Source organism: Lissotriton helveticus, chromosome 11, assembly GCF_964261635.1.
Source record: "Lissotriton helveticus chromosome 11, aLisHel1.1, whole genome shotgun sequence".
NCBI classification, from domain to species: Eukaryota; Metazoa; Chordata; class Amphibia; order Caudata; family Salamandridae; genus Lissotriton; species Lissotriton helveticus.
The window spans coordinates 644,889,712-644,915,756 of record NC_136072.1 but is presented as its reverse complement, the minus strand read 5'-3'; the positions used below and the strand labels follow the sequence as shown (position 1 = coordinate 644,915,756).

Here is a 26,045-nt window from a genome sequence, read left to right as displayed (position 1 = left end):
GGAAATAACCTTCCATTTGTGTGATTTTGAAAAGTGAATGAACAACTGTTATGTATTTCTAAATAATTTAGTATCTATATGACACACGAGTGCTCTTTTGGCATCTAGTGTATGTAGTGCCCTTTCTGCCACTGAGTCTGGTTGTGGAAAAAACCTGAAGTTCTATTGATTGATTGAGGTGGAATTGGGACACCACCTTTGGTAGAACTTTTGGGTTGGTGTGAAGGTCTACTTTGTCTTTATGTACCTGAAAGAAATTCTTTTAAGATGAATGCCTCTAGTTCACTAACACTTCTTAAGGAAGTAATCGTGACTATTAAAGCCACTATCCAAGCAAGGAATTGGAGTGGACATAAATGAAGGGGCTCAAAAGGTGGGCCCATAAGCCTAGTGTGTAAGATGTTAAAGTTCCATGATGGTGCTGGGAGGATACGAGGTGGTATTACCCCTTTGAGGCTTTCCATAAAGGCTTTGATTACTGGAATCTTGAAAAGAAACATATGGTGTCTAGTTTATAGATATGCAGCCACTGCAGTTAGGTGAAGCCTGAAATACGTAAATGCTAATCTACAGCTTTGCAGATGTAGCAGGTAGCAGACAATATCTGTACTGCTGGTGTGAGCGGGTCAATTTGGCTTGAATGACAATAGTGAACAAATCGTTTCCACATTGCCACATAACAAGCATGTGTAGTAGGTCAACGTGCCTCTTTGAGAATGGCCATACATTCAGGTGGTAGTTTCAGATAGCCACATTCTAGGAGCTTAAGAATCGAATCCAAGGTGGAGTGTCCTGGGGTCTTGGTGGCAAATTTCTCCATGGCTGTGTATGAGAAGTTCTGGATTGATTGAGAGTATCTCGTGAGGGACCACGGACAGTTCCAGATGTGTTGAACACCATGGATTGCGAGCTCAAGTTGGAGCTACTAAAATGAGGGTGAGCAATGTCAGCCTTAATTTCCGAACAAAACAAACACAAGGAGATGATGGACGGAGCGCTGAAACTTTTCAGACACTCACCCCCAGTCACAGATCTTGGTTTAATCCATAATTGTTCTTTAGCTTACTTCGCCACCCCAGTATGGACCAGACATATGCAAATCAGTCTTGGCCCTGTTCCTCGTGGGAGCAGTCTAGCCCGGACTGCCAAGCCGGGTCTTCCCTGGACCGGAAACAAGCATCTTGGGACTGGTTTCGGGGTAACACCCCTCATCAGCCAGGCTAACTGGAATCCAGAGGCAAAGTGAGCAAGGGACCCACGTCTGGCCTTAATTTCCGCAGTAGGGGGAGAAGAGGAATAGTGTAAGGAAATATCCCTGACAAGATCATCTGTTGTGCAATGTCCTTGGACTGTGGGAACCTGGATGCGTAGTCTGGGCATTTTGCGCTTTCTGCAGTTGCAAATACATCTATTTGAGGGAAGCCCCACCTTATGAAGTATTGATGGAGTACTTGTGGGTGGACTTCCCAATCATGGACTTGTTCCCTCGTCCTGCAGCGGTCGTCGGCAAAGTTGTTCTCTGTTCCTGAGAGGTGTTTCACTAGTAGGTGTATTTTGTGACGAAGAGCCCACCTCCAGTTATGCTGTGAAAGTTAAGAGAGTTGTGGAGATTAAGTCCAGTCCCCCCTTATTTCTGTAGATGAAACATGGTTGTGGTATTTTCAGTGAGAACTACAACTACTTTTACCCCTGGAGAAAAGCTTTTAATGCTAGCTGTACTACTAGGAGCTCTAGGTAATTAATGTGAAAACCCTGGTATTTGGGTTTCCAATGTCCTTAGACAGTGAAAGTGTTTAGATGTGCCCCAACCAATGAGGGATGTGTCTGTTGTGATGGTCTCCTGCGAAATTGGGTCGCGAAAAGAATGCCCTTATAACAGATTGTTATTGTTCCACCATAGAAGAGAGCTAGAAGCTTGGCAGCTGACCACCACTAGATCTTTCCAGTGACCCTCTGCTAGAGACCATTGTTGTGCTAGGCATCCCTGCAGTGGACACATATTCAGTCTTGCCAGAGACACTATTGTAATGCAGAAGGCCATCATGCCTAGAAGACGTGTAACTGTTCTGACTGTAGCCTGAGATTGTGGTTGGAAGTGTGGAAGGAGTGGTTGAATTTGTTCTGGTTGGAGGTGGGATTTTGCAACACTGAATCCCAACTTGTGTAGAACTTATCAAGTTTCCTGAGTGTGTATGCTGCATAATTGACGGCTAGAACTTTTGATGAGTCAATTGTCCAGATAAGGGAAGATGTGAATATTTTGTCTTCATAGGTGAGCAGCTACTACTGCAAGACATTTTGTGAATACCCTGTAAGATGTAGTGACTCCTGATAGTGTTTGCCATTGACCACAAACCTGGGTTGACTCTGAAACGCTGGGTGTATAGGTATGTAAGAAACGCGTTACTTACCTGTAACAGGAGTTATCCAGTATTGGTGTCTTTCATAGATTCACATGCCTGAATCCTTCCCCGTCGTCGAGACGGGAGCCTCCGGTACATAGAAAAGTAATGTCCTATAGACATACATAGAGAAAAATAGGCCTAAGGGCCTCACCTTAGTGGCCTATCCTTGTCCTTATGTAAAAAGGACCAAACTCTTAGAGCCAGCCAATCAGCTATCACCTCCCTCTAGAACCTTCCTGACAGGAGCCTCAGTCTCTCAGATTTTCATACGCACCAAGCTAGGTAGGCGTAATATAGTTAGAGAGAACGTGAGTCCTTCCAGGGGAGGCGGGAGGGTTGCATGTGAATCTATGAAAGACACCAATACTGGATAACTGCTGTTACAGGTAAGTAACGCGTTTCTTATCCAGTATTAGGGGTGTCTTTCATAGATTCACATGCCTGAATCAGAGTAGTCAGCAATATATTATGCACATTTCCGATGTAAGCATGCTATATATACATTTTAGATAATACATCCATTATCCTGTAACCTTGAAACATTAGCATACATCAATATATCATAACAGTAAGAAATGTGCATGCCAGGATGGCGGGATGTTGGAAGGCTCACCTCACTGGAATAGATGTCGAAGCACCGCCTGGCCCACTGCTGCATCCTGCATTAGCTCACCATCCAGGCAGTAGTGTCTGGAGAAGGTGTGCGGTGACTTCCACGTCGCCGCTCTACATATGTCCAAAATCGGCACTCCAGCGAACAGCGCTGTTGACGTGGACATTGCTCTGGTGGAATGTGCTTGGACATGAGCACCCAAAGGCCGTCCGGCCCTGTCATGGCATAATGCTATCGCTGAGGATATCCACCTGGAGATGCTCTGTTTCGTGAGCGGCATACCCATCCTTGGTCTACTGTAGGCCACAAATAGTTGTGATGACTTCCTGAAACTCTTTGTCTTGTCTATGTAAAATTTTATACACCTTTTGAGGTCTAAGGAGTGCAGTGTTCTTTCTGCAGCGGTGGTAGGGTTTGCAAAGAAGGAACGTAGAACCACCGGTTCATTAAGGTGAAAGTCTGACGGTACTTTCGGTATGAACTTCGGATTTGTCCTCAGCACCACCCTATCCTGCTTGAACTGCATGAAGGGCTCCTGAATGGATAGAGCCTGGAGCTCGCTGACCCTCCTGGCCGATGTTAGAGCGAGCAGCAGAGCCGTCTTCCATGAGATGTACTTGATGGAGGCTCGATGAATGGGCTCAAAAGGGTGCTTCATGAGCTGGGTGAGGACTAAATTGAGGTGCCATGTCGGTGGGATCCTTCGAGGTCTTGGGAAGGATCTATATAGTCCCTTTAGGAACTGCTTGATAAGCCTATTGGACCAGAGAGACGGTCCCTTGTAAGTCTTGGTGAATCGTGAAATGGCTGCCAAATGCACCTTTATAGATGTGTGCGCCAACCCTGACTGTGCCAAGTGCAGTAGATATGGCAATATCTGTTCGGGTGTGATATGGAGAGGTCTCAGGCCTTTCTCTGAACACCATATGCAGAATCGTTTCCATTTTAGAGAGTAAGTCCTGTTGGTACTGTCTGCTCTTGCTTTTGCCAGCACCTCTCTGCAGTCCTGCGGGATGTTTAGATGACAGAACTCTCTGTGCTCAGGAGCCATGCCGATAACTTGAGCGATTTCAGGCACGGGTGTTGCACCTGCCCATTGGACATTGTCAGCAGGTTCGGGTGCTGCTTCAGACGGATCGGTGCCCTGATGGAGAGGCGATGAAGATCCGAGAACCAGTGCTGCCTCGGCCAGAACGGGGCAATTAGGATCAGGGTACAAGGCTCCGCCTTCATCTTCCGGAGAACCCTGGGAATCATCGGGAATGGTGGAAAAGCGTACGCAAATACGCTGAGCCAACCGATGGAAAGCGCATTTCCGAGTGACCTTGGTTGGGGACGCCAGCTTGCGTAGCTTGGGCATTTGGCGTTCTCCTTGGTGGCAAACAGGTCGATTCCTGGGACTCCCCATTGTGAGAATATGTGGTCCAGTGTATTCTCGTCGAGTTCCCATTCGTGGGAGAGGGACTTCTGCCTGCTGAGGGCGTCCGCAATGGTGTTGTCCTTGCCCGGGACATAGTCCGCTTTGAGCGTGATCCCATGGAGTACCAGCCAGTTCCAGATCTTCTGCGATTCGCGTGAAAGGGTGAGCGAACGCGTTCCTCCCTGTTTGTTGAGATAGTGCATCGTCGTGGTGTTGTCCGTTCTGACGAGCACCTGGGAGTTCTGGATGCGTGGTAAAAAGGCTTGCAGTGCCAGATACACAGCCCTCAGTTCTAGAAGATTTATATGGAGTTGCTTCTCCTGATTTGTCCATTTGCCGCTAATTCGGAGGTCCTGGAGAACAGCTCCCCAGCCTTCCAGGGATGCATCCGTGGTGATCACCAGAGGTGTTGCTGGAAGGAGGAATGGCAGTCTTATAGACAGATTCTTGTGAATTTTCCACCATTCCAGGCTCTTGGACATTTGTGGTGTTATCTTTACTATGTCCTCGTAAGAACCTGTACTCTGTGTCCATTGGTTTGTGAGGGCCTCTTGCAATGGGCGCATCCTGAGCCTGCAGTGCGGAATGAGAAGTATACAAGAAGACATCATTCCTAGGAGAGATTTGTAAGTTCGAACTCTTAGGGACTTCCTTGATGCCACAGCCGTGGCCAGGGATATTATCTTGTTTTTCCTTTCCTTTGAAGGGAACGCTCTTGCGCATTCTGTGTTCAAGACCTCCCCAAGGAAGGTGATGTTCCGTGTTGGGGTCATGCAGGATTTCTCGAGATTGAGAGTCAATCCTAGTTGCTGAAAGAGATTGGTGCAGGCGTTTGAGGATTCGGTCACGCCTGCAGCTGAAGGTGCTTTTACCAGCCAGTCGTCGAGGTACGGGAAGACCTGGTGACCCATTTGGCGCAGGAAAGCTGCCACAGGTGAAAGGCACTTGGTGAAAATCCGCGGAGCGGATTTGAGGCCAAACGGTAGGACTTTGAATTGGTAGTGGAGTCCCGCCACCTCGAACCTTAGGAATTTTCTGTGCCCCTGGAGTATCGGGATGTGGTAGTAGGCATCCTGGAGATCCAAAGATGTCATAAAATCTCCTTTTTCTAGTATGCCAAGTATTTCTTGGATCGTCTCCATCCTGAACGACTGACTCTTCAGGAAAGAGTTGAGGGCCCTGAGGTCCAGAATGGGCCTCCACTTTTTCTCCTTCTTGCGTATAAGAAAGAAGCGGGAATAGAATCCCCGTCCTCTTTGAGATGATGGAACTCTTTTGATCGCCCCTTTCTTTATCATCGCAGATATTTCCTGGAGCAGCAGTCGTAGAGGTTTGTGCGGCAGCCTGCGTGGAGGTGTTGCAGGTGGGATGGAGGTAAATTCCAGGGAATGGCCGAATTGTATTAACTGGAGTACCCACCGATCTGTGGTGATGAGATGCCAATTGTTTAGAAAATGGGACAATTTTCCTCCAATCTTTAATGAGGGATATAGTTGCTGGACTGGCTGGAGTAATTGGTCACTGGCGTCCGCCCGTGCCTCTCCTCTGGTTTTTGCCCTTGAAGTTTGATCCTCCGTAAGAAGTCTGACGACCTTGTTGCTGCTTCTGTTGGTACTGGGATCTATTCTGATAGGAATACGAGGACCTATTTTGATAGGATCCCCTGTAGGAGGACTGGCCCCTGGATTTGTTACCCCGAAAGGACTGGTTCCTTGCCTGTAAAGTACCAAGTGCTCTAGCCGTATCAGTGTCTTTTTTAATTGTCTGGAGCGCCTCGTCAATTTTGGCTCCGAAAAGGTGTTGGCCGTCGAAGGGCATGTCCAGCACCTTCGTCTGCACCTCTGGTCTGAAGGATGTTGCCTTAAGCCATCCCTGACGGCGTAGGACTGCCGCCCCAGCTAGTTGACGAAAGCCCGTCATGGCTACATCTATGGCCCAATCAATGATCTCAGCTGCCGAGGTTTGTCCCTCCGTAAGGAGTGCCTTGACCTCCTCCTGAACTGTATCTGGCAGTTCCGCTATATATGGGACTATATCTTCCCAAAGTTGGCGGTTATAACGCCCCAACAGGGCTATGGAGTTGGCCACCTTGATGGTCATGGCGGAAGTCGTTGTAAACCGTTTACCGATTGTGTCCAACTTCCTTCCTTCCTTGTCCGGTGGAGCTGACAGGGGAGAGGAAGGGTTGCGAGAATTCTTTTGGGCCGCCTGGGTTACAACAGAATCCGGTTTCGGGTGCCCATTAAAGCAAGTTGCCGCTGTGGTTGGAGCCTTATATTTCTTATCCAGGTGTGGAACCACCGCAGGTAGAGAGGCCGGCGTCATCATTAGTTTCTTTCCTTGGTCCCAGAGAAAGTCTATGATTGGGATAGACTTCGTTATCCTCCTTGTTTGCTCCTTAAAGTCATATAAGAAGCACTCGGTCTCAGTTGATTCCATCTCCATATGAAATCGCTTCGCTGCTCTTTCTACTAATTTATGGAAACCGCCAATGTCCACTGGCGGTGAATCTTCCTGGCGCGGTTGGGGTGAAGCTGGGGAAGATGCCACATAGTCTTCGTCCACTTCGTGATCTGACTGGTCCTCCTGGACTTCCCCCTCTTCCACTTCCTCAGCCTCCTCATCTGATGATTCGATCACCTGAGGTGGCGTTTTCTCATGGCGGACCTGAGTAGCTGGCCTTGACTGTCTTGGTGCTGCCGCTGGTACATTTGTCGCAGGCGTCGGGCCCCCCTTCTCATTTGCCTGTGATTCAGGGAAACGCTGTTTGTAGTCCTGGATCAGGTATTTAAGGTCATTCACAATGGAAACGGGAAGGCATACCATCGGCGTGACCTCTGTACGGACCTGAGCTTGGAAAGAGTGTTCCTCGTAGATCACCTCATCCTGTTCCTCGTCTGTGCTCTGACATTTCACGTTAAGGTCCGAAATGGAAGTAGCTTGCTCCAGGAGTTCTTCTTCAGATTCTTCACTCTGGAGAATCTCCGTGGGCAAATGACTTTGTACCTTACTTGGTGACGTCGTTTCAGGTGTAATCTTTTTCTTGGTCAGTTTGACCGACACAGGACCTTTTGCAGGGGCCCCTGTCGTCGTCCCTGTTGCCGTCGACGGTGGTAGGGTCCAAGACGACGATTCTATCAGCCTGGATTTCTTCCACGGCTCCGGAATGACTAACTCCGACGACGATTCTCCCGTCGACGGTACCCTCGTCGACGGGCTGACCTTCGACGACGGTGCTTCCGTAGACGAGACTTTCTTCGTCGACGATTCCTTCGTCGTCGACGCCTTCGGCGTCATCCCTCCCGTCGACAATGAATTCTTCATCGACGATGTCGGCGTCGACGGGGCAATCTTCGTCGTCGACGAGGTCTTGGACGTCGACGACGGCTTCAACAGAATTACCGATGGAATAGGCTTACCCGCTGACGACGATGAAGGAGTGGTCGTCGTCGATAAGAAAACCGACGACGCTGTCGTCGTCGACACAGTCGTCGTCGCTGTGGAGACGGAAACTGGCGCCACAATTCTCTTTTGCGACGAGGAGGATGCTGTAAGCTTGCTGGACGACTGCGTAGGCTTCTTAAAAGCCTGAGAGTCCTTTTCAGACACTGAAGATTTTGTCGATCTCGCCTCTGAAGATTTCTTTTGTACCTTCATAGGAGGAGTGTCTGAGGGGCCAGGGGACTCCACCCTTGGCCTCTTCTGGGAGACTTCTGAAGTTATTGAAAAACTTCCTTCTGAGGAGACCACATCTTCCCTGTTTTTAAGCCTGTCCAGCCAGATGAGCAGGCGACCTTCTCTGTCTCTCAAGGTTTTGTTAGGGAAAGACCTACATATCTTACAGTCCTTAGGTATGTGGTCAGGATAAAGGCAATATAAGCATAGGGCATGCTTGTCTTCCACATGGAGCCTTTTCTTCCCACATGAAGAGCAGGCCCTGAAGAGGGCTTTCTTCTGGGATTCAGACATGCCAGCAATTTCAAAGAAATAAATCACTTACTCCTCTGAAGTAATCCTGTATGAGATGTTTGGAGAAAGAACTCACTTTGAAAAGTGAATAAGTTGGTTTTGAAGAGATCCTGAGGAGAACTCAGGTTGGAGACTCCCTAGCACAACGTGCGGTAGAAAATCTGAGAGACTGAGGCTCCTGTCAGGAAGGTTCTAGAGGGAGGTGATAGCTGATTGGCTGGCTCTAAGAGTTTGGTCCTTTTTACATAAGGACAAGGATAGGCCACTAAGGTGAGGCTCTTAGGCTTATTTTTCTCTATGTATGTCTATAGGACATTACTTTTCTATGTACCGGAGGCTCCCGTCTCGACGACGGGGAATGATTCAGGCATGTGAATCTATGAAAGACACCCCTAATACTGGATAAAAATATGCATCTTTAAGGTTGAGTGTGGTCATAAAGTTACCCTGCTGTCAGTGGCGGCTGGTGACATTTCAAAGTGTCGAGGCGTAAAGTTTCAGGATGAGTGTCCGTTGGTGAGCGAGCACAGTGAGAGAGCCCGACAGTCATGAGTGGGAGTTTCAAACCCCCAGAAAGGTTTGCAAAAAGAGTGGGCAAAGGGTGCAATTAAAAGCAAATTTGAGAAAGCAAAAAGGTTAATAAAGAAATTGTGAAAGTGTAGTTATGACAACAATAAAGAGATTTCATATGATAATGACGTAGGTAGCTACTTAATCAGTATAACCACAGAACTTCATAACAGACTTTCAGATAGCAATACTGAATACCTCACAGAGTTCTTGATCTTTAGGCCATAACGACAAGGACAGTGAGTGTATTCACATAAACAGCTCCAATGCTCTTGGCTGAATTTGTCCTACATAAAACTGCTAAAAATATACATATAATACCAGGGCGTTTTGAGAATTGCCAAAAGTCATTAACACAACCTATACCAAGCTATGTGTATACTGGTTAGAATTACGAAGATAAGGGAAATCTCCAAGCATACGTTTCGATTTTGTCTATCAACTGGACTCTGAATATTTTTCACTATGGAAGTACCGAGGCCACTTAATGTGAATCTGCCCAGACGCCACAGATACATTTATATGAAATGCTTCACAGTCTCGAAAGCTCTCAGGAGAAATCAGATCCAAAAGTTCAGAAGTATGCATGTCCACTAGATGGCAGACGCGCCAAATAATCCAAAATGTACAAACTTAATCAGCTGGCTTTGCGTTAAGCAAACGTCTCGAGCTTAAATATGTGTTCTGGTGTATGTTTTGTATACATGTGTGACCATCATCACAATCTTTGCTTGAGAATCTGCACTCAAGTGAAGTGGAAAACACCAGAGAGTTTGAATGAGTTTGAAGACTTCCCTGCATCTATATGACATCCAGCACAGGCTGCACTGTTGGCCGGACACAAGTCCTAAACAAGCATTGGCGTAGCCAATAGGTCACGCTTTTGGGACCTTATAAGTGATTAGCCATGCAACACTTAATTTTGTTTAATGAAGGATATTGTGCTGGATAACTAAACACTTCTAATGTCCCAAAGGCAAGACCTATTGGCTTTGCATTGGGGGTCTTATAGTGTTTAGGTAGAGCTTTTGACTTTGCCAATGTTTCTAAGCTGTGCTGTAGAGAAGTTTGGCTGCTGTGCAGCATGTTGAGAAGTTGTAATTAAAAAGTGTTAGAAGCACTGAGTGATGCAACGGTGGCGTTGAGTGATGCTGTGCTGGCCCTGAGTGATGCTGTACTGGCCCTGAGTGATGCTGTGCTGGCCCTGAGTGATGCTGTGCTGGCCCTTAGTGATGCTGTGCTGGCCCTGAGTGATGCTGTGCTGGCCCTTAGTGATGCTGTGCTGGCCCGGAGTTATGCTGTGGTGACGTTGAGTGATGCTGTGCTGGCCCGGAGTTATGCAACGGTGGCGCTGAGTGATGCTGTGCTGGCCCTGAGTGATGCTGTGCTGGCCGTGAGTGATGCTGTGCTGGCCCTTAGTGATGCTGTGGTGGCCTTGAGTGATGCTGTGGTGATGCTGTTTGATGTTGTGGTAATGCTGGGTGACGCTGTGGTCTAGAATAGTTGGGGTGCTAGTGTAAGTAGATCACAGAACATCTGAGAACTTGAGTACAACAGCTCCCCAGGTGATCAGACCATCTAATTAACAGAATATCCCAGGAATGATAGAATCCCGGCATTATAACACTAAAGGAGTGTAGGATCTAAAGGTCAAAGCGACAAATCCATATCTTGAAAAAACAGAAATGTCAAGATAGAAATAACAATGACAATGGAGAGAATGGAAGTGAGAAAGCAAAAACGGTAAATAAGGGGGGGAACAAAGGTAGGACAGAGGAAGGGAGAACAATGCTCTAGAAGCAAAAGGAAAGTGGCAGAACTGAACAGAGAAGTAAGGCTGACATGTATTATCTTCTCTTAAATATATTTTTGAAAGAGTACCCCTGATTTAACAAGAATTGGCAGTCTACCCCCCCCCCAGTGTTTGTTGTAACTTCTCTCCAGGTTTTATTAGATTTTTAGGTTGTTATAGTAACACAAAAGCTAAATTCGAAGTACGAAGGCCACAAAGATAAATTCGATAATTCTCAATTTGTACCTCTGCTTTTAGAAGCCATATCACTGAATGTGAACCAAGGACACATTTATTGTTTTCTGTTAAATATGTTATTTCCTGCATCTATGGATTTAAATGGAATACACGAATTTTAAGTGACACAGTGCCTACTCACAATTAGGGTGTCATCTTGCCGAAACACAAAGAATTGATCCATATTTCCTCAAATCACGGTGCTGCAGAGCAACCTAAAATCCAGTTCAACTTTAAATGATCTGTGGTAGAGATCTTTCTGTAGCCACACGCCTTCCTTGCACCCACCTGTTTAAACCAGAAACACAACACAACATAGATTTTGCCCCAAGTATGGATCTCTTACCCTACAATTTTTGCAGCAGACACCATAGGCACATTCTGTTCCAGATCGGCGTTTACATGTGTTGGGTTCACAGCAAGGATCCTTTTCACACTCCTGTAAAATGTTAACATTTGCTTAGGGCTAATGTGATTTCAAAATCTGTTTCACATGTGAGGTTCGGAGCAACACAGTATCGAAAATAAAGTGTAACTCATGAAAATAAATGATTTACAAAGTATGATTTATTAGGTTAACAATTGTTTTGGCAAATACATGGACTGATGACATTTGATACTCTTGGTAAGGAAAGGACATGCAGAAGTGTAGACTCACTTGCAAACAGAGCCCCCAGATAACATTAGGAACAGCTACAACACACAAATTAAAACCAACTGAGTACTAGAGTAGCCCTTGTGTGTGTTTTGGTATTAGGTTGAGGACCAAGTTTCCCTTCAGAACTAATTAGATAGGCACAGTTTAATCCCATAATTCATACAACAAACAAATAAGATAGTCAAAGTCGAGACCAATAAGCACTATATTTGGAAATTACAACTAAACGTCCCATTGTTAAAAAATGTTGAATAGGATGAAGTAATAGTTAAGTTGTGTTTTTTTTGTTAACATCTTTAATTTGAAATTATTCCTGGTGAAGATGCTCAACACAGCAATCATTATAACAAGCAATAGAAGAAACAAAAGGAAGAAGCTCTTGCACACAGTTCAGTTCACGTTGCAAGGTGCTACCATGTTATCAGTACACCAGGCAAGGAAGAAAATTATTATAGCAGAGCTCACATTTAAAACAAAATGATCAGACAACACCCGATGGAAGTGAGCCAAATCGTACCAGATTGATTGAAAAAACACAAAAAAAGGAAGTTTTCTCGAGCAACATGGATTAATGATGTGGAAAGTATTGCCCACTGTACTATCATGATGGTTTATTTAGTGATTGTAAGATACATTACTGGTTGAATAATATTGAAATAACAATCATAAAAACTTTGCTTAAGCCTCAATGACTATTCACTTTTCTTTGTCTGTATTTGCTTGCCCTTATTAGGCCTTCTATTTCTCGATCGCCTTCTCTTCATTGAGCGAGGCACGGGTACATATCAATCTGAGCCTGTCTCACCCACTGTAAAACACTTGAGCCTCCGTTACCATTTAATAACCATATCAGTGTAATCCAAGAGTCATTGTTCACTAAACAGAGAGGAAAGGTGCTGACAAGCAGGTAGTCTCCAGAACAGATTACAAACATGTCATCAAGAATGTCACCAGGATGATTTAGCAATAAGAACTAGTGTCCATAGGTACAAACCATTTTTGCGGTCAGAAGTGGAGACTGCAAAAATGCCTTTTCTTACGTACAAAAAACAAATTGTGATTTGGTTACATGCTACCGAATTGAAATTTGGAAATGCACATACATACCAATTTGGTATATGGAACGGGTGTATTTAGGGTGCTCCTTCTAAATACAGAATTGAAGTGCTAAGTATGAATGTTTTGAGACCGAATTACTGTTGCGAAGCATTTATTTTTTGCTGACATCTCAAGGCTGGTGGTAACCATCTGCAATTGGGAAGGGGTCCCCATGGGACTCCTTCACCTTTGTGAATGCTGAAACAAATATTTTTAAGAGCAGGCAGTGGTCCTAAGGACCATCCCTACTCTTAAAAAATTATACTTAAACATTTCATTTTATTTTTTGAAATGCATCCCAGTTTCCTTTAAGACAAACTGACTGCATTTAATTAAAAAATTGCTTTTTTTATTAAAAAGAAATCACAGACATGGTTGTCTGCTGAAACCCAGCAGGCCACCATCCTTGTGATGGCTGCTATTCCCTATGTGTCGCAAACTGAGACCTACCTCATTAATATTCATGAAGTAGGTCAATTTGCGACCCACTAGGAATCGCTAAATGAACTAGAAGAGTTTCATACATTAGGGATAGCGATTCACAGAGAATCGCAATTTGGAAATCGATATCCCTAAAATCTGCTCTTATGGCCCTAGATCTTTGTATGCTGCTGTTGTAAAACCACACCCCACAGGCATATGATTTGGGAGTCACCATCAAGAAACCACAAGAACTGTCTACTGCTCAGTCAGTTCACGTCTGTAGAAACATAGCTGTGTAACTATAAATATCTATCTTCAGTGATAAGAAACTGCAATACAAACCTGGATACAACACTTTAGCACAGACACACAGTGCTGCACGTTGAATCAACTGGAATGTTTGAGAAAGTACATTTTCAGTTTAATGGTTGACCACATTATTTTCTACACTAGGAAAACGTGCTTTCTGGTCAGAATTATTGTTCTTTGTTCACAAGATAATTTTCTTAAAGCGCATGTTCATTCCACAAACACAGACAGGCAAACTCAGCAGAACGGCTATGGAGACCACCAACCTTTGGTGAGCCACAATCACATTCCTCCCCAGCATCCACCAGCTTGTTTCCACAGTAGGGGGCAGTGTAAGTTTCATCAGGACTTGGAATATTCAGGAGACAGCTTCCACCTTTGTTCAATGTCAATTTCTCAAAATCATCAGCACTGCAGCTGCTAAAGTTTTTTGAACCTCTGTAAAGAAAAAACAACTTATTGAGCAATGTTGACTTGAAAATACTTATGTTCTATATCCAGTGAAGAGAACATGCATAGATCATAGGGGCTGACAGAGTATGGCAGAGGGGGTCCTCCACCAAAAAAAGGTCTGCCTGCCTGATTTACAAGCCTACTCCAGCTCCGTCACTGACATACTCCTCTGACAGTCCGATGGAGTATGGGCCGTTGTTGGACGGTCACATATAACACCTTCCGTTTTTAGAGTGAATGAGGTACGTTTTGTTTGCTGTTAATCATCCCAAGGTAAAACCCGAGAGTGAGAGACAGTAAAAAAATATTATGACCCCCAAACCCTGGGCTACAACTCTCATGGTGTAGGGGCCAATAGTTTTACTTTTTCCAAAAACAAACTACTGTTTTGGGACTTTGTTTTTCGAAAAAGTTAAACGCTGCAAAAGTTTGACAGTAGGGTGGCATGTTTGACAAAGCCTCCTGTTAAACTTTTACCACACTGACAGGAACTGCCACGACTGCGGTTCTTGCCAATGTTTAGAGTTGTCTGCAGGACTGTCAGACAACTCTAAATTTGGCATGGGGAGGACCCTCAGTATGGCGGGAGTAAAGTACTCTGCCATACAAAAAGATTCATATTGATAAAGCTTTTACAATTAAAAAAGTAAAATCGCACATTTACTTTACATAGTTAATTGAACCACTATTTTGTAGTGCAGGTTTAATATCTTACTTCTTTATCCCCAAGCCCTCAAGACAAGCATGACAAGCTACTGATAATTCACCAGTTTCAGCAATAAGATTAGCACAAATTTCATTTAACAATGGAGTAGAGTCTGCCCCTGTGATGATGTGGTCCACGTCCGGATGGAAAGTAACCCTCCGGATGAAGACAATATGATCGCTGTGGCAGACCAAATGGGACGCCACACAACATCCCAACTGTTTGCTTGACATACAAACCAATTAACATTGAATATGACGGAACCAACAATAAGCCTTGAGAAATCCCAGAGAGTATTGTGCCATAGGGGGAAATAAATTGTTGAATTTAACTCATCTACTATATTAGATGAAATCTGCCAAATATAAATTCATTAGCAGTGAAAAATATAACGACTCCATAGAATATATCACAAGCAGCCAATAAGAATGCATCTATTACTTTTCCTTTTGTAATTTGAATTGATGTGACTATTTCCTATATGCTTTAGTAATATAAATCTACTGCTGCATTGAGAATAAATCTGTTCCGGGGTCCCCTTCTGCATCAATCTTTGGAGACAGACCAGTCATGCAGCATCTTTAATGTTGGTTTAGCATGTTCAAATGTTTTGTGAACAGCAGTTGCACTTGTCAAATAATCACACAAGATATTGTTCTGCCAGAATTTCTACCGGACTTCCCCACATCTATTCTGAAGTATAAAAAAAGTGATAGATGGTATACTTGAATAAATAGCAGCCACTGGCAATGCAATTACTCGAGCAGCATTCCAGTCCATTGTTACTTTGCACACTATGGGTCCGATTCACAGAACTAACTTAAGACAAAATCCTAAACTTACTAACATTTTGGTATTCACAGAAGACACTTACTCATTTGGGTATTCACAGAAGTTAGGAGTCCTAACTTTATGACTCCTAAATGCCTTCTGTGAATACCGAAAGTCTTAAAGATAGGATTTTTCTCAGTTTAGGAGTAGTAAAGTTAGGACTCCTAACTTTAGGACTCCTAAATGCCTTCTATGAATAACGAAAGTCTTAAAGTTAAAAATGTTCTCAGTTTAGGAGTAGTAAAGATAGGACTAGGACTCCTAAACCGAGAAAAATCCTAACTTTAAGACTTTTGGAATTCACAGAAGGCATTTCGGAGTCCTAAAGTTAGGACTCCCAACTTCTGGGAATATCAAAATGAGTAAGTGCATTCTGTGAATACCAAAATGGTAGTAAGTTTAGGATTTTGTCTTAAGTTAGTTCTGTGAATTGGGCCCTATGACACCTCAGTTTGGATCCAACCATATGCATATCAGTCTTGACCCTGCTTACATGGGAACAGTTCAGACCGAACTGCCAAGCCAGATCATCTCTGAACCTTCCTCCATCTGCATGATTCGTGACTCCACCAGGCACTAGAAGTTCCTGGTCGTGGGGGGCTTTGACCATAATATCCCCGTAAATAGCAAAAACAACAACACAACTGCTGTTAGCATGACACTAAAAAGAATGAAAGATCTAAATGATGTATAAGAAAACAGCCAGTAGACCACTATCTTTACATAGTCACAACTGGAGGGTTTGTTTGAATGTAAAAAGGAATGCTTGTGTCGAGAAATGCACACATCCTACAGGGACACATGGATCAAATGTTCATATCACAATAAGAAACAAGAGTTATATAGTCTGCACACAAAAAAAGAATATAAAGTAAGCTCTGTAAAAAAAAAATGCACTTACGTGGCTCCCGAATTCATAATGCAGGCTGATACTTTACAATCACAATTCCTCCCGTCATCATGGTTCATTCCTAAGTTATGACCAAGCTCATGAGCAACAATGGATGCAAAAGACTGGACATTGTTGTGTGAAAACTGAAACAAAGCCAAAGGAGCTTACTACAATTTTTTTATTTTAAACTTGTTTTTTATTCCATAGTGCACAGGTATCACGTTACAAGTTAGCTCATCAGTCTGCGAAACAATGAAATGCAGAACCACAATTTACCTTACACGCCAGGTAGGCAGTACAGGATATCACAGTGGCCTAAATGTTTGGCTATTTGCTCTTATCACAAGCGTTATTGCTGGGCGCGCATCGTCATGTATGACATACAGGACAACTCCCCCACAGAAAGAAATTATGCACAAAAGAAAAACCAGTGTAACAATAAAAAACCATAATAAGAACTTGGCAGCGATAGGCAGTCGGTTGATATTCTCTAGAAAGGGAAAAATAGGTACGGAGTTGTGCAAAGCCCCCAATTCCATAGGGGCATAGCAGCATTGCATCCGAGCGGGGGCATGCAAAATGCGTGTGTTGCCGGAGTAGCGATCAGGAGCAGCTCAGTCTGCTGAGATAAATATATACTTCAACTGTTACGTGCTAACAATTAGGGGGGGTGTAAGGAACCATCCCTCTTTCAGCCCCCGAGCTCAGTCTCCAGGTCATGGCCTATCCCGCTGTCTGCTCAATCTCCAGTGCTCCTTCCCACACGTCGCAGGCATCCATAGACTGCACACCAGCTCAGTCAGCCAAGCAAGGGGTCATCCTCTGAGGTCAGCGGAGGAGTAGCGAGGTCCACTGTCTGCGGAGCGGCCACAGCCCCCTCGTCCAGACCGTCATCCACCAGCAGGCCCTCCAACATACAGCTTCAAGTCACGTTCCGCATTCTCATCAGTGCCAATGGATTGCAGTCGGCACTCCTCAGCCATGCCACATTCACACAAGTCCGCCCTCCACTTATCCAGCCAGGGGGGCATAGAGTAAGTCCAGTGTATGGCAATACAGCACTTAGCTATTACAAGTCCCAGTAGAGTAAATTTATATCGCATACGAGCTAGTTACTGCAAATTAATGCCAAAGGAAGTACAAGCCAATATGGTACTCAATTTTTCCATATATTGATCAAAATAGACTAGATTTGGAAGAAATTTTCAATTCCACAGCTAGGTAGAATTCAGTATCACGAGCTCCAGTAGTAGAGTGGCATACATGTCACCACCAGACATGATGTACTAGATCCATAAAAGTAATACGCAGTAGCAGTAACGTCAGTTAAGCTTAACTTCTGCAAGACAAAAAGACAAAGGAAGAGATGCATCTCCTGGCTTCCATGGAAGAGACAATAGTTGGGGAACAGAATGGTTTGCCCATCTTTCTTTCTTGGACTCTCAATGAGAATTTGTCATAAATGACATGCATCTGCACTGAATCTTAACTCTAAACACCACAAGTAGTAGGATTGGTGCTAGAAACCAACATAAGATAAATGCACTTAGTCCAGTGCTTAAAAAATGTACTTACCAGCAAAGAATAAGAGGATTCTGTCATTTGTGGTGCATAGAAAAAATTAACAAAGGTTACTGATGGCTACTGGTATGTTTATGGAGCTAATAAGTCAAATTAGGCGCTACAATTTTACTACTCTCCAGCAACTGCCGCTATGGTGCCTTCAAGTGCCACTTTCAGGAGGTGAAGATTTTTCCAGATCCAAACAGATGCCTCAGGAGACTTGAAAAGATGAGGAATCTGAGCCCAGACATATCCGTTAGATTTCAAGTTTACGCTTTTCTTATATATTATTTAAAATTCTGAAATCTTTGAGGTGTTAAGCTTTTAGCCTGACGTTTTTGTCAAGTCTGTTTAATGATCCGTTATGTAAGGACATGGACATATGACGTAGTTGCAAGAAATTCAGTTCTAGCCTGACATTTTTGTTAAGACTATTTAATGATCCGTAACATAAGGTCAGGGACATATGACGTTATTATAAGATATTCACTGGAGTCTCAACATCCACTTCCTTTTTTCACTGAAACTGCTAAATGTTTAACAGCTAATTTGGCACTTTAAACTGAGAACACGTTCTGTATAGATTATTGTACAGTTTGATTGTCAGTGATTTACAGATAGTTCATAAGGCTTTTAAGTGAGTTACATTCAATGCTGCATGAAAGTTAACAAACCTCCTTTGATCTTTATGCACTATAGCAGAAAGACTTTAAACAATTTTAGACTTGGGGAAGATTTACTACTTTACATCATATTATTGAACATTAAATACAAGACAAAAATAGGAGATTTAATGTCAACACAAAACAATTAACAGATATACCCCTGTGGGCCAGCAGTACCCAGAAAAAAAGTGTGTGAGTCGGGTGCATGAACAGCCCAAGTGCTGAGGAAAAGAGGGGGTGGATGCAGATGTAAGATCCTCTTTAAAGGCTCACTGTGCAAGTATCTTTGTTGTGTATGCAGCAGCCGCGGCCGGTAAGAGCGATAGGGCCGGGAGGGGTGGGGGGCTGGGCGGGGAGAGGGATTAGACAGATGACCACGAGGGAAAATTAAATAATTAATTTTCCCTCGTCATCTGTCGAAATCCCCCCACCCGGCCTCACTGCTCTTACTTGCACAGGACGCGGTTGGCATGCATGTGTGCACATTTATGTTTGTATGCATCTCCCTGAAAAAACAGTGTTGCTCCATGTAAGATGTGACTGGTGTCAAGGGCCACAAACAGTTTATCATCCTGGGTCCATCTTTGGCACAACCGTGCCAATTCTGGGCATAATTATGGCCCTGGCATGGTAACTATCATCTTTGACATATTTTGGGCTTTCTTGGTAGTTGCGCACATGAGCGGTCACTGACCGATTATAAGCATCACTAACCTAATTTTGGCCACCCCTGACATAATGTTGGTCTCCTCTTGGCATACTAATAATGAACAAAAATGAAATAAAAATAATGGCCGAAAACTAGTATTTTGAAGACAAAACGTTTCCTTGGATTTTTCAGAAAAGAAATGTAAAAATGTATGTTTGTTTGCCCAAAATGGAAGTGGTATTTGATGGAAAGTGACATTCTTAAAATACAAAATACTTACTTTACCAAGCCTATAGTTGAATGGTAATTCAAGTTGAGTTGGGGAGACTTATTGCTGTGGCTATGTACTTTGTAACAGCGGGTGTCTACTGATCCGGGTGATATTTCATTGGTCATGTGGCGGCACCGCATATTGATAATGCTTTTCTTGACATTTCCGGGTCATTATTATCATCCAATGGAGTGATTTTTCCTGACAGAAGTAGCTCTCAGAATAAAAAAAAAGAATTGGAGACCGTGGACTAAAAGAGTCAGTTTAACTTGTCATTTTAGCAGGGTTGGATTGGGATTAAAAATCGGACCAGGCACGATAAAAAAAGTGGCCACATTTGAATATTGCCTTTCTGTAAAACACTGCTTCGGCGAAATGTTATAAAGAAAAAAAGGGGGTTAGTTATGCACGATTCGTTTATACTGGTGAAACACACCTGAAAACAAGTGAGGCCACATTTGCTGAGGACCCCTGGCCCCGCTCAATATGCCTAAATTAATAGGCCGGCCCAGCGAGAGAAAGGGAGTAACACCTCTGCCCGGTGATAAAAGTGAGGTAATGGACGCCCATCTGCCTCCAGAAAAGCCACTCAGGCACCCACTGGGCCGCTGGCGGCATCCGAACAACGCAGAAACCGCCCAAATCGGCACCCAGGCTGCACCAAAAAGCAGCCCACAGCTGGAACTCGGATACCGGCCCCTCGGCCATTGCCCAAGTACCCGCGTTACCAATCCGACTCTGCATTTTGGTAAAGGGAACATTTAACAGTTTTAGAACACTAAATCTGAGTGGGCTGTTGTGTAATGCTGCAGTTTAGTTTCTTTACCAGGGGCCAAAAAATAGATAGATCTATAGGAGAGAAGCTGCTTTGTAATCACTGTATGTTTCAGACATTAAGGACAGTTACATTAACCCAAAGACATCTGGCAGTGCTTAATCACAGAAATCTATGCACTCCACCGGCCTTCACTCGATCACTAACGTTTGTTACATACCAATCTGTATACAGAGCTATCGTGTCACGTGACCTCAGGGTCATAGACAAAAAGGATTTCTTCGTCATTGTGGTGAAGATTAATACAAAAATAAATATTGCAGAAGGTGACTTTTTTTTGTTTTTTTTTTTAAACGTCCCGAGGAGGGTGGGGGCTCAGAATTACAGGCAGTTTTGGGAAATAGTTGAGAGGTAGGAGATAACATCTCTTTACGTTTTCAATTTCCATTCCTTTTTTGTGATAATTTAGGAGGTTTGCGTGAAGTTCATCCTTGATAAATGATCTTGTACAACTGAGATACTTGAAAATCATGCGACGAGCTCCCTGAAATACCCTCTGTAACGTTAACAATTGAATAGATACCACAATGCTGAATTTGAAAAAATATTGTTGCAAGAGCTTCTAAATTAAACACAACAATTAAAATATGCCCCTCTACATGAAAACGTATGCAAAATTTCCAATGTCAAATCCTTTAATAACACTCTGCAGTTAAATCTGGTCGATACATTATGCAGGTTCATCAAACGTTGTATTTCTTTACCAACCTGGCTATGCTTGGGACAGGAAGTAAAATTAAAAAAGAATTTACGGACCAATAAATTGAAAGAGTTTTCCCTAGCAATGACCAACCTTGAAATTCTAGGTGTGTAGTTGGAGGCTTGAAATAAACAAAAGTACCAATCACCATTTTATTATGCCAATTTCTCACATCAATCATTATACAAGTTAAGAGTGGAGCAAGAGGACCCCAGTTTCTGATCACAGAGCGGAGGATAAGACATTAGAATCCAATGGGATCTTCAATAAGGTACAAGAAACGAACAGTTTCTTACCTGTCGGTGTAGTTTTGCAGCTTGAAGACTTTCTGGATTCACTATGCTGTGCATTAGTCCGCGGTCTAGTGGTTGGGTCCTGAATCGTAGTCTTTTTTTTATTTCCCGTGGCCCAGGTGGGCGTCGACGTCCCACCATTTGGTGTCCTCCTGTGACGTCATCTTGCTTCCTCCGGAAGCTCCCACCTTTGGTAGCCATCTTTGGATTCTTTTTACTTTTCTTGTCATGTTATTGTTTTTCCTCTAATTTCTTATCTTGTCCATTTTTTACTCCCCTTCCTCCTTTCACATCTTTCTGGCGGAGGAGTGTGGCTTCGCTAGTGAATCCAGAAAGTCCTCAAGCTGCAAAACTACACCGACAGGTAAGAAACTATTCATTTTGCAGCATGAATTTTTCTGGATTCACTATGCTGTGTATAGACTTTGTAGCGGTTTGCTATGTTTGTGGTGGCTTGGTGGAAGATGAGCATTGGTTGTTGAATATATGTTGAAGCACTTTTTGTCCTACTTGTGTTTTCTTGTTCATCTGTATATCCACGCAGTAGTGCTTAGTGAACATGTGCACTGAAGCCTATGTTGCCGCCAGGCAAATGTCTTGGATGGGTGTGTTTGCCAGGAAAGCTATTGTTGCTCCCTTCTTTCTGGTAGAGTGAGCTTGTGCTGCTCCTTGTAGTTCTTGACCTGCCTGCTTGTGGCAGAATTGGATTGTTTGTGCAATCCATCGCGCAATGGTGTTCTTAGTTACCGGTCTTCCCAAGAAACTGCTTGCGAAAGACACAAAGAATATCTTTGTTTTCCTACAATCTTTAGTCCTTTCAATGTAATGCATCACTTCTCTTCTAGCATCCAGAGTGTGCAGTGCCATCTCTGCGCTTGTGGAGGGTTTCTGGAAGAAACTTGGTATCTGTATTGTCTGGCTTATGTGGAACTTTGACACCACCTTTGGCATGAAATGTGGGTCTGTTTTCATTACCACCCTTTCATTGTGAATTTGAATGTAGGGTTCCTGTAGAGTTAGCGCTTGCAATTCGCTCACCCCGCTTAGCGAGGTGATCGCCACCAGAAAAGCTGTCTTTATGGTGAGTATATGTAGAAAAGCCTTGTGAATGGGTTCGAATGGTGCTTTCATGAGTTGAGTTAGAATTATACTGAGGTTCCATGCCGGCGGTGGCATCATTTTTGGGGGGGGGCGATTCGTTTTGCCCCTTCCAGGAATCATTTTACCACCTGGGATGTAAAGAAACTTTTCCCTGTTTCTCCTCTTGTATAGGCTACTATTGCTGCTAGGTGTATTCTTAGCGAGGTGTAGCTTAGGTTACTCCTTAGCAAGTGTGTTAAGTACCGTAGCACTGTTGATTCCCCGGTGATACTCTTCTGGAGCTTTTCCATTTTGCTACATAACACTTCCGTGTGGTGGGCCTCCTTGCCTCCTGCAGCACCGTCAGTGTGCTCTCCGGGAGTTTTAGGTACGCAAACTCGAAGTCTTCAGGAGCCAAGCTGCAAGGCTGAGGCTCTCCGGTTCTGAGTGGAGCACCCTTCCGTTTTTGGGAACTTGTGTGGTGGCCCCTGTGCCATTTCCACTATTTGTGAGAACCAGGACTGCCTGGCCCACTGTGGTGCTACCAGTATTAGCGTCATGTTGCTGGTTCTGTACTTGCTGAGCACCCTGTGCATCAGCGGTATCGGGGGAAAAAGCGTAGGCATATGTCTTCGACCAGCTTATATATAGGGCATTCCCTTGGGAATGCTGACCTGGCTGTCTGGATGCTAAGTATTGGCATTTTGCATTCTGGTGTGTTGCAAACAGGTCTATTTGTTGGGACCCCCACCTCTTGAAAAGCTTTTCCGTTTCTTGTGGATTGAGCTCCCACCTGTGGGATGCGGATATCTGTCTGCTGAGTCTGTCTGCTTCCACATTGTCTTTCCCTGGTAGATGTATCGCCAGGAGGTCTATTTGTAGTGGGATGGCCCCAGCTCCATATCTCCTGCGCTAGCCCTGATAGCGCCACGGATTGTGTTCCTCCCTGCTTGTTGATGTAGAACATCGTTGTGGTGTTGTCTGTTTGAATTAACACCCTCTGCCCCTACAGCTAATTGGTTCAAGTGCGCTCCCAACCCCATTTGGGAGGCGTCTGTTGTGATGGTCACTGTGTTGGTGGTGTGAATGGCTTCCCCTTTGTTATGTTCTCTTTGCTCCACCATGCTATCTCCTCTTGCACTGCGTGCGTAACAACCACTAGATCTTCCCAACTCCCTGTTGCCTGTGACCATTGCTGTTGGAGCCATTCCTGGAATGGTCTCATGTGGAGTCAGATATTGGGGACTAGGTGTAAGCAGGATGCCATCATCCCCATGAGCTTGCTCACTGTCCTAACTGTCAGAGCTTGCCGCTTTCGGTATTGACGTGTCTCCTTCAGTAGGGCGAAGATTCTCCTCTCACTGGGGAACACCCTGCCCTGAATGGTGTTGATCTGTGTGCCCAGAAAAATCTTCACCTGTTCTGGTTCTATCGAGAACTTTTCCCAATGTACCGAAAAACCTAGCTCTGCCAGCGTGTGCGTGACCCGCCGAGGATGTAGTTAGCATTGGTTGTAGGAGTTCGCCTTTACCAGCCAGTCGTCCAGGTAGGGATATACATGTATTCCCCGACTCCTTAGGGGCGCAGCTATCGCTGCTAGGCATTTTGTGAAGAACCTTGGTGCGGATTTTAGTCCAAAGCTAGCGCTGTGAACTGGTAGTGCGCTTTGTTGATGGTAAATCTTAGTAGATGTTTGTGTCTGTGGTTCATGGGAATGTAGGTAGGCATCTTTGAGGTCTATAGTGGACATGAAGTCCCCGTCCCTTATTTGTGGTATAACTTCCTGTAGGGACGTCATCTTTAATTTCTGTGTTTTTATGTATTTGTTTCGGAACTGTAGGTCTAGGATGGGTCTTTACGTTCCGTCCACTTTCGGTATGAGAAAGTAGTTGGAGTACACTCCCCTGTTTCTTTCCTTGTACGGTACTGTTTCTATTGCCTCCTTGTGGAGGAGTTCTTGTGCCTCCTGCAGAAGGAGCGAAAGCTCCATTGGCGAGCGTGTTTTGTTGGTTGGCCTCCTGTTTGGTGGCGGTCTTTCCAGTTCTATACAGTAGCCGAACTATATGATGTTGAGTATCCATTTGTCTGTTGTTATCTTCTTCCACTCCTGGAAGAAGTGTTTTAGTCTGCCTCCTACCGGTGTCACATGTTCGAGGATTTTTTCTTTGTGTGTGTCTAATTGTTTTTTTGAGTCTTTTGCTGTGCTGCCCCTCTAGAGATGTTGTCCGGGTGGGCACGTTTGGTACAGCGGAGTAACTTCGAGGCGGGTTGCTGTCCCCCTCTTCTCGTTTGTCCCCGTCCGTTCGAGCACCCCCGAAAGGACAGGCCCCTTGGTTGGTAGTGCCAGCTTTGCAGTTGCTGACCCTGCTGTTGCGAGTGGTTGTTTCCTTGATAAGTCTGCTGGAAGGCCTGGTGTGATGCTCCCGGTTGGCTTCCTCCTCTGCCCCCGGTCTCCTTGAGGGTGTGCCCCTTCTCATCCCTCTGAACGGTAGTGCTCCCATGAACCTTGCCGTTTCATTATCCTTTTTGAGCTGCGTCAGCTTCTCATCAACTGGGGTCCCAAACAGTTGTTACCCGTTGAAGGGCATGTTCAGAATATTGTTCCGCCAGGCATGCCTTCTCTCCCGTCACTCCAATCATCATAAGCCTGCTGGATGTGTCTGCTGCATCCAGGGCCAACTTTAGGCAGTTGTTGGCCATGTTTTTGCCTTCCTCCACCAGGTGTGTTGCCGTCTGCTGGTATTGTTCCGGGAGGTGTTTGAGCAGCTGCCCCATCTCCTCCCAGTGTTGGTATGCATGCCTGTCTATTAGGGCATTGGAGTTCACAATGCGCCAGTGAATCACCGCATTCCTCTCTACTTTCCTCCCCATGAAGTCTATTCTCTTACTCTCTTTGTCTGAAGGTGGCCCTGAGTTTGTGGGAATGTTGGCCCTCTTCCTGGCTGTTGACGTTACAATGGAGTCAGCTGGTATGGATCCCTGGAGGAACGCTTGCATTTTTTCTCTGTTCTAGGGGTGACAGATCTGCAGGCTGCTGGCTCCTTGAAAGCTTCCCTACCCTGGTCCAGCACACTTGGGAGCAAGGGTAGGAATAATACAGGCCATCTTCGTCCTGTTGCTCTGCTGGTTCAGGAGTTTTCGACTGCTCGCTGATGTCGAACTCCTCCTCGACTTCTGTTTCGACTACAGTCGTGGGCTTTGGAGGGATGGTGTATCTGCTCATCCGTTCATCGAAGTACTTTTTCCTCTGGAGGATGCTGTCCATTTCGGCCTCGAGCCTTCTCTTCTTCCTCTCCATTTCGGCCGCTTGTTCGGCGTCGAGAGTTTCGGCGCTTCTCTTCGAGGTCATCGATGTTGACGTTGAAGTCGCCTTCAGCTCTTTTTCCTTCGGCGTCGAGCGTGCCTTTTCGGGGGCCGGCTTCAACGATCTAGGCTTTTCTAGAGCTTTCGCTGGCTGGGAGTCTTTTTCGAAGGATCCGCTGGGCTGTTTGTACGTGGACGCAGCTGTGGCCGTTGAGTGCTTCGACACCAGTGCTCCTTTCGAGGACTTTGGCTCAGTTTTTCGAGAGTCTGTCGGGGCTTTAAGGGACGACGTCTCTCTTACCTCCTTTGT

General features: G+C 44.8%; 1 protein-coding gene across 1 annotated transcript in view; it reads right to left on the bottom strand.

Annotated features, from left to right (window-relative positions):
• Positions 1 to 26,045, bottom strand: part of ADAM9 (ADAM metallopeptidase domain 9) — a 491,300-nt gene that overhangs the window by 167,932 nt on the left and 297,323 nt on the right. Inside the window, exons 11-13 of the mRNA XM_078666483.1 lie at positions 16,386 to 16,519; positions 13,761 to 13,932; positions 11,353 to 11,445 (exon numbers count right to left, since the gene is read on the bottom strand). Coding sequence (XP_078522609.1) covers positions 11,353 to 11,445; positions 13,761 to 13,932; positions 16,386 to 16,519 — 399 coding nt within the window. The remainder of the gene's footprint in view (positions 1 to 11,352; positions 11,446 to 13,760; positions 13,933 to 16,385; positions 16,520 to 26,045) is intronic.